This window comes from Medicago truncatula, chromosome 7 (genome assembly GCF_003473485.1).
Source record: "Medicago truncatula cultivar Jemalong A17 chromosome 7, MtrunA17r5.0-ANR, whole genome shotgun sequence".
Taxonomy (NCBI): domain Eukaryota; kingdom Viridiplantae; phylum Streptophyta; class Magnoliopsida; order Fabales; family Fabaceae; genus Medicago; species Medicago truncatula.
This window is the reverse complement of record NC_053048.1, coordinates 50333159-50341957: the sequence shown is the minus strand read 5'-3', so window position 1 is coordinate 50341957 and position 8799 is coordinate 50333159. Positions and strand designations below refer to the sequence as shown.

At 33.0% G+C, this 8799-nt stretch overlaps 2 protein-coding genes across 4 annotated transcripts; both read left to right on the top strand.

Annotated features, from left to right (window-relative positions):
- Positions 1–584: 584 nt before the first annotated feature.
- LOC25499499 (nuclear transcription factor Y subunit A-10) lies at positions 585–5136 on the top strand. Of its 3 annotated transcripts, none has more exons than XM_024771209.2 (7): positions 585–684; positions 1599–1644; positions 1736–2053; positions 3049–3158; positions 3298–3366; positions 3501–3641; positions 4217–4781. In XM_024771209.2, exons 3-7 carry the CDS (start codon positions 1777–1779, stop codon positions 4619–4621), a joined length of 1002 nt encoding a protein of 333 aa, XP_024626977.1. In that variant the 5' UTR covers positions 585–684; positions 1599–1644; positions 1736–1776; the 3' UTR covers positions 4622–4781. The 3 variants fall into 3 exon arrangements, with proteins under 3 accessions (XP_024626977.1, XP_013450229.1, XP_039684217.1); XM_013594775.3 differs by lacking the exon at positions 585–684 and adding an exon at positions 962–1188; XM_039828283.1 differs by lacking the exon at positions 585–684 and adding an exon at positions 1002–1188 and having other exon boundaries at positions 1775–2053; positions 4217–5136.
- Positions 5137–6246: 1110 nt separating this feature from the next.
- Positions 6247–8511, top strand: LOC25499498 (33 kDa ribonucleoprotein, chloroplastic). The gene is made up of 4 exons (XM_013594774.3): positions 6247–6749; positions 6888–6989; positions 7592–7900; positions 8006–8511. Exons 1-4 carry the CDS (start codon positions 6333–6335, stop codon positions 8132–8134), a joined length of 957 nt encoding a protein of 318 aa, XP_013450228.1. The 5' UTR covers positions 6247–6332; the 3' UTR covers positions 8135–8511.
- The last annotated feature ends 288 nt before the right edge of the window (positions 8512–8799 follow it).

Below are 8799 nucleotides of genomic sequence, written 5' to 3'. Positions count from 1 at the left end.
AGAAAAAGAAAAAAGAAAAAGAGAGAGAAAGGACAAGAAAAGAAAAAAGGTCTACGTCCTTGCAAAAGACACATCTACGTTAAAACGGTGTTACAGACTAATCAACTATTAAGAGGAACCCCTACAAATGGATTTTTTTTTTTTTGAGAGGAACCCCTACAAATGGATATTGAGCACAAATTTTTTCACCAACAGTATGTAAAGATATTTATTGGTGGTTCATGATGAATCAACTATTAAGATGCATGTTCACCCTAATACTAATGGGTAGTTAATTATTATCTACAATATATTCTTTGATGTACACACCTCCATAGATATCATTCTATATTAAATTTTCTATGATTTCACTATGCAGAAATCTTATTCATAATTTTATCCATAGATACTCAAAAAGTAAATCTCTATCAAAGTTATAATTCTTTTTTGACGTAAAGTTATAAATGTTTATCAAAGTTATAAATGTTTTATAAAGAGAATAATATAATACTATAGGATAATAATATAAGAAGATTCATTTTTATTGCTTTCATAAGCCAAACTCTATATGCATATATAATTAGAGCTAGCTAAGCATGTAACTTTGCAAACTTAGTTAGGACCACGCCTCAAATATCTAAAACTTATCAAGAAGAACATGTTCCACTTGCATTAGTGAGAATATAAAACTAGAAAACATTTAAGGTGCACTTCCACAAATAGATGAGTGGTTGTTTTAAAAAATTAATGTCGTATAGTTTGGCACCATCTCCAATATTTTCTTTCCTCATTCTATTTTAGTTTAACAATGTTAAAAAAAAAAGGTGCAAAAGATATGTAAAAAAATAATTAGTGCAAATTTTTGGACTATTTTGAACTACTACATTTTAGATTAATGTGATGGAGAGAAAGAGGAGTGATTCTATAATCCATTTAAAAAGATTAAAAAAATATTAACAAGACAAATAATACTAAATGAAGGTGGAAGGTCCTCTTTTGATATATGCATGAAAACTAAATCTCATTGGTGAATCATTTTTTTTCCATTAATATTTGTTTGTACTCACTCATCTTTCTCTCTCTTCTTCTTCTTTTTTCACTTCCACTTTCTCTCTCTCCTCTTTGTGTGTACTTTGCTTCATATTATACCGACATGGCTCCAATCTAATGGGGTTTAACCATTTCTGCTTCTACAACTCAATCTAACATGTTGGTTTCCTTTCTCTTTGTTTCTTCTTCTTCTTCAAGTTAAAGGGTCTTGTAAAAATTTGATTTTTATGTTATTTGGAAATTTATGTTTTTTTGGGAGGGAAGATTTATATAATTTTTTTGAAAAAATAAAGATGGTTTTTTTCTTGTTTCTATAGCTTGATTTTTTGGCTTATGTATCTGGGTCATGTTTTTTTTTGTACTTATGGTTGTTTCTGTTGTACTTTTCTGTTGGAATTGTTGTTGAGTTGTATCTTTCATTGATTGTAATTCCCACCTTATTTTTGTCTCCTTCTACTTATCTTAAACTTATTATTATTAGTATTAGTACTATTAATATTATTGATTATTGATAATTTGTTGAAATTTAATTTCTTTTTTTTTTTTTTTTGGTATGTTTTTCAATCCAGCTTCTGCTTCAAGACCTTTATGCTGAAGACTTAATAGAAATCTGAGGTAAAACATAGTACTATTTATGCTAATTCTTCCTTAAATTTTTTTAAATGAATATTGTCATGGTAATTATTTTTTCAATCTTTGATTGCAGAAAGTTGTTTATTTGATACTAGAAAGATTAATTTTGGAGTTATGGCTATGCAAACTGTTTATCTGAAAGAACATGAAGGAATTGCACACAATTTTGTGGGGCAATTATCATCTGGTACTAATAATTCAGCTGCTGCACCATGGTGGAGTGGTTTTGGATCTCAATCCCTTTATGGTGAGTCTGGTGGCCAAATCAAATCCTTTTCATTGGAGCCACCTATGTCTGTTGTTGACCAACTTGCTTCAAGTAAGCAATCTGCTAGAGGAACTGAACATGTGTTTGGAAAAGGGCATACCAATCACTTTACCATCTTTCCAGGTATGTAATTTGATTGTAGATGTATCTCCTATTAAGTACAAACACTTGACACAACATCGACACGAACACTGGCAATAATTTGAAGAAAAAAAATGGAAGTAATTGAATATTTGAGTTGTATTATTTGGTCACTTGTATTTACACCAAAATAGTAATTGATATCGACTATTGGTAAAGTTTTGACTATTAGGGTCTGTTTGAATTGACTTATTTTATTTGTTATAGCTTACGGAAACAGCTAATGACTTGTCCATAGGTTATAAATGATTACTTACAAAAACAGTTTAACTTAATTTTATCTTTGGTTATAGAAATAGCTAATACATAAGCACCGATATGATTAGTGTTTATGCAATAAGTGTTTATCCAAACAGGACCTAAGTCTATAACACACACACATCACAAATTGGTTGCTTTGCACCTTTTTGCCATACATTTTTTGAGGTAGTTGGTGATAATAAAAAAAATAAAAAATCTTTGCATTCTGGTTATGTTGTCCCTCCCAACTGACTTATATTGGAGAAAAAAAGCTAAAAATGTCTTCGTTGAGATTATTGAAGAGGATACTTTGCACCCTATCTAACTAGATAAAAATGTTTAATTACTCATTATGTTGCTATAACTTCACTCCATGTTCACTTTTAGTCCCTACAGTTCCAAACCCTTAAAAAGTATTTTATTATTTTCTAACAATGCAAAAATGGTCCTATTAGATTCCTATAATTTCACTCCAATAATGCAAAATGGTCCTCATTCAGTTCCTGAAATTACCCTAATAAGGAAACAAAGCAAGTCCAATATATAGGGACCATTTTTTATTGTTTGGAAACTATAGGAACTCTTTCAAATGGTTTTAAACTATAGGGACTAAACTGAATTGAGTGAAATTATAAGGACCAAGTCATAATAAGAGAAAATGTCTCTTTTGTTCAATTATTAGAATTGACAGTTTTTTTTGTACTTCACATACCAACTTTCAAATGTTTCCTCTTCAGATGATTTTAAGATGTCAGGTGATGCACAAAAGCCTCATACAGCCATATCATTGCAGTCGGCAGTCCCTGATACCCCGAATCGCTTTGAGCTGGGATTTGGTCAACCTATGGTTAGACTTCTCTACAAAATAACTTCTGCAGTTTTTTAAATAAGCAAAAAAGTACATGTATTTGATCTAAGTACTTTGATGATTTAGTATTTAGTTTGTAGACATGTTTCACTTATGATTGGTATGTTTCCAATTGTAGATCTGTACAAAGTATCCTTATGCAGATCAATTTTATGGACTCATCTCAACCTATGGACCTCAAATTCAAGTGTGTATTTTACTTCACAAGCTTCTTATAAAACTATGTTATGCTCTCAACATGCTTTTGCATATCAATTGATGGCCTGCTATAAATCTTTTCACTGCTTACTAATTCATGTATGTTTTTATGTAACAATGTAGGGACGTATTATGCTGCCCCTTAACATGACATCTGATGATGGACCGATTTATGTGAATGCTAAGCAATACAATGGAATCATTAGACGCCGGCAGTCCCGCGCCAAAGCTGTACTTGGTCACAAATTGATTAAACGTAACAAGGTATGATTCCATGCATGATAGTCCCAGATTCTGTCTTCATTGAAGTTTTTCTTTTTGTCTTGTTTCTGGAATCTATTTTGACTTTGATTATTCTTAGTCCAATAGGATGCATTTACTCAAGAAACAAGGTTTTCTTGTGCTATTTTTTTTTTTTTTTTTTCATTTACAAAACTCAAACTTGAGACCTTACTTATGAAGATATTTGAAAGGAATAAAGTTGAGTGAACACTTTTTCTGTTAGCTATATGCTGCTACAATGCACTGTTATCCTTTTATTTTTTTCAAGCAGAAATAATATGAGGAATCATGAAACAACGTTTATTGTAAGTTGAACTTTATTTAATAAATTACAAAATTCTTAGACATTCTGTATTGAAAGATCCAAGCTTCAATGATCTTATACTTTGTTCTTTGATTAAGAAGTCAACCAAGAATGTTAATAACAAACTTCAACATGCACTTTCCTTTGATGACTCAAAAATCACTTTCTTTGCTAAGTATAAACTTTTACTAGTGCAATAGTTTTGCATCTTTTTTGCTTTTTTTAAGCTATCTGAGTTTTGTTTGTCTTACAGCCCTACATGCACGAGTCACGCCATCTCCATGCAATGCGGCGACCGAGAGGATGTGGTGGTCGTTTCTTAAACACAAAGAAATCTGCCAATGGAGATGGTAAAACTGGAAGTAAAGTGCATAAATTCGGCGGTCAACAATTGCAGTTCAGTGGTTCTCAGAGTTCTGAACTCCTTGAATCTGATGTTGGAACTTTAAACTCTTCAAAGGAAACTAATGGAAGCAGTCCAAATATTTCTGGATCAGAGGTGACTAGTTTGTATTCGAGGGGAAATCATGACAGCTTTACCGTCGATCACCTTGGATCTTCTGTCCTCTCTATGGCAGACATGATCGATGGTGGGCGTGGTGTTATCATGCCGACCAAATGGGTTGCAGCTGGCAACTGCTGTAACCTTAAAGCTTGATTTTGTAAAGAATCAAGTGGGTTTGGTGTGATATTGTACCAAACCCTGTCCTTGATAAGACCAGATGACTATAGGCTCGTCCTGACGTTTGGTCTTAGGCAATCCATCCTTGGCTCATTACTTTGGCAACTCATCCTGGCTCATTACTTTGGCAAATCATCCTTGGCTCAACGTACCTTAAGTAAACTGTCTTTGTGTTTTTACACGGGATAGACTTGGTACGATTATCCTAATACAGAAGGCTACTATGTGTCTTTTTCGATGTGAAAAGAAGGCACTAAAATTATGATTCTAGTTATAAAACTTGGTATGATTATCCTGTTACAGAAGGCTATTAAGTGTCTTTTTCGGTGTGAATAAGGCACTAATTTCTAATTCTAGTTATGTGTGGTTTTAGTAATGTCTAATGTGGTGTTTTATTTATGTATTTCTGACTTTGGGGAGCAATGTATCATATAACTATGATCTGTAGATCTTTGTTGGAAAAATAAAAGCACTGGTTTGTATTTTCACTATTTCTCTTCTTTGGCAATGTCAAAATTTTATTGTCTTTTGCATTTGGAAATTGGCAAGTACAGCAAATAGTTGTAACCGTTTTGATTGGCACTATGTTATTGGTTGAAAAATGTAAGCTATAAAAATAAAAACTAGTTTGGGGTTGTTCATGGCCCTTTTGAGAAGGGGTTATTCATGGAAGCCAGATGCTCATGGTAACAAACTACCAACAAAACTTCTTCCCATTAGCATGAAGTTTAATATGGATTATGAGCAAGTTTTATAAAACACGGTTCTTTAATGACAATTGACAAGCAATATATTCTATACAAGAAATACTTATGGGGCTCTAGTTGTTAGGTTCATTTGGTAATGGTATATCACATCACATAATATCCAAATCACTGTTTTTTAATAAAAGAGATTCTACATTAGTCAAACAAAAAGAGAGATTCTACAGAAGTGGAACATAGATTCTACTTAGATATGTTTATCTGAAGTGGACATTTTATTATAATTTTAGTAGCATCTTCGTTAAGCTAGAGCAATGAGAACTTGATATACTTTCTAAGAACTTTCAAACCATTGAATAAATTATTTTGCATTATACAATTACGATACCATACAGATGCAAAAAAAAAAAAAAAATTGTAATTCAAGATAATACACACCTAAAAATACATTAATAAAATGTAATAACAATTGTATACTCACCTAAAAATACAGTTAGGAAAGCGACACTGATCATTCTTTGTTAATTTTTTTTTGTCAAGTAGTCTAGTGGCTAGAGCTCACACATTTTAATGTGAAGAAGTGGGTGTCAGGCGTTCGAAACTTAGCCCCTGCATTTAATATATAATATCCCTACCAACTGAGTTAAGTTCATATGGATTCTTAATTAAAAGTTTTTACCTAAATCATTATATATTTTAAATCATGCTACCAATAAAAAAAACATCGTTATAAGAACTCAAAACATGTCATAAAAATATTTTAAAATAAAATTCTTATTTTTTTTGAGATTTTGGAGTATAAAAATGGGTAAATAAGTTTTTGCTTGGTATAAAATAAATTTCGTTTTACCGCAAAACCGTTAAAGGATGGAAGGAAGAGGAAGAAATGGACTTGCAAATTACAAGCAAACCTTATCTTTGTCACCTATCAAACAATTGATGCCACATTTCACTACTCAATTCTTGAACACTCAAAAAATACAATGGCTACTTCAACAGCTTATGTTTCATCTTCAATCTTCAATAGAATCAACAACCTCTCATTCACACACTCTTCCATTTCTCTCACCACCACCAACTTCCCTCAAACACCCATTTCCCATAAACCCTTCAATCTCACCCTCAAGTCTCAAAGTTTTATTCTTTCATCTCTCCCACTTCAATCTCTTCACCCTCCATTTGTTGCCACAGATGAATTTGAAACATCTCAAGACACCATTATTTCCCAACAACAAGAACCAGAACCAGAAACCTCTGATAAACCAAAGCAAGATGAAGAACAGAAAGTAACAACCTCAGACGATGCTGGAAGACTCTATGTTGGAAATTTGCCGTTTTCAATGACTTCTTCACAATTGGCTGATATATTTGCAGAAGCTGGCACAGTTGTGTCTGTTGAGGTTTTTATTTTATTTTATTTTGCTTTTTTATTTTTTTTTTTTTTAATATTTCCATTTTAGTGTTTGATTGGGAAATTCAAAAAAGATATGGTCTATGATCGAATGTTTATGTGTGTTTTGTTTGATTGAATTTTTTAGATTGTCTATGATCGACTTACCGACAGAAGCAGAGGATTTGCATTTGTTACGATGAAAAGTGCTGAAGAAGCTAAAGAAGCAATTCGAATGTTTGATGGCTCTGTAAGTCTTAGTTTCATTTGATTCAGGTTGCATAGGAGGGTGGTCTTTTATTTTTCTACTGTTTGTTCTTAATATGTATAGAACACAAGTATTTACTATTGTGACTTGTCAAAACAATGTTGGTTATATAAGTAGTTGAGATTCCAATTTTAGTTTGTTGTGTCTTTCATCATTTTGGATGGTAAAGTATTCATCCAGCAAATATATCTCTTTCTTTTAATAGTTGTCGCAGTAATGGTTATGTTCGCGTCACAATCCTTTATATGACAATATGACAGAGAATTGCAGCCAAATGCGGCCCATGTGGCCTCAAATCAGAATCGTTTTGCAGTTTTGGCAACCTAAAAAACTGTTCTGTCGCAGCCGCCATATCGCGGCTGCAGACCTTTATTTAAAGCCCCAGTCCTCTGATCTAGAAGCTATACTCTAATCAAAGCTTTGATCATAACTGAGCTTTCTAATCTAAATAATCAATTTATCAGGATCTTTTATAGTTGGTTTTATGCAAAGTTCGGTGTTAATGTTATTTTTTGTAATAATTTACAGTAAGTTGTTTGTATGCAAAGTTCAATGCTAATGTTATTTTTTGCAATGATATACAGCAAGTTGGTGGTAGGAGTGCTAAGGTAAACTTTCCAGAAGTGCCAAAAGGAGGTGAAAGGTTAGTAATGGGGCAAAAAGTAAGGAACAGCTACAGAGGCTTTGTAGACAGCCCTCACAAGATCTATGCTGGAAACCTTGGTTGGGGAATGAACTCTCAGGATCTTAGAGATGCCTTTGATGAACAGCCGGGCTTATTGGGTGCTAAGATCATCTATGAGAGGGACAATGGAAGATCTCGGGGTTTTGGATTTGTCACTTTTGAAACTGCTGAGCATTTAGAGGCTGCTTTGAACGCCATGAACGGTGTGGTAAGAACAGTTTTGGCAAATTTTTGCAATTTCAAGTTGGTCTTTATGATATCTCGATATAACTATGTTACCTCGTTCCTTGCAAATGTGATGCAATGTTTTCAGGAGGTTCAAGGCAGGCCATTGCGATTGAATTTGGCTGCAGCGAGGACATCTCCATCTCCTCCAGTAATTGAAGAAAATACAAAAAACAACATTGAAAGCTCGGAATTGGTGTCTAGTGCCAGCACGTGAAGTATGATTGATCAAAGTTTTGCCCACAAAATACACGTCATTTAGCCTTTTCCTCCTATACACTAACTAGGCTTTCTGGCAGTTGTGATAAGGGGTTGATGTCAATTATATGATTTGTAATTGTGAAGAGCAAGCTTCCAGAGTATGATGGGATAATAATTTATTCAAAGTGATCGTATATTGAAATGATAACCTTCTCTTGAGGGTATAAAATAGTGTTTAAATAGATGCAAAGGGAGTTCTTCCTAAAAGTATGGTCTATTAAGAGAGGGAATAAGTCTCACATATTAGGTGAGACTCCCAAATGTAAAGACTCGTAACATGGGAACATTAATAGGTACCACAAATCTACATGGACAACACGATTTACTTCCATAGTTCCATTTCATAAAATGTTGAAGTAGCTTAACAAGTTTTTTCTTTAATCGTGAATAGCTTGCTTAATATTCTGACATTGCCCGCTTTTTTATAAGAGCAATGCTACAGTACACGACATAATGTACCACGACAGAGTATGAGTATGAGGGTTCACTTTGTTTAAATCAAATATTAATTAAAATAAATTTGAAAATCATGCCGTGCAATTAAGCATTTGTCCAAGTTAACCAAATAACTTAAAAAATAGCAAGAGAACGATGCTGAAATCAAATCACCGTATTATATCA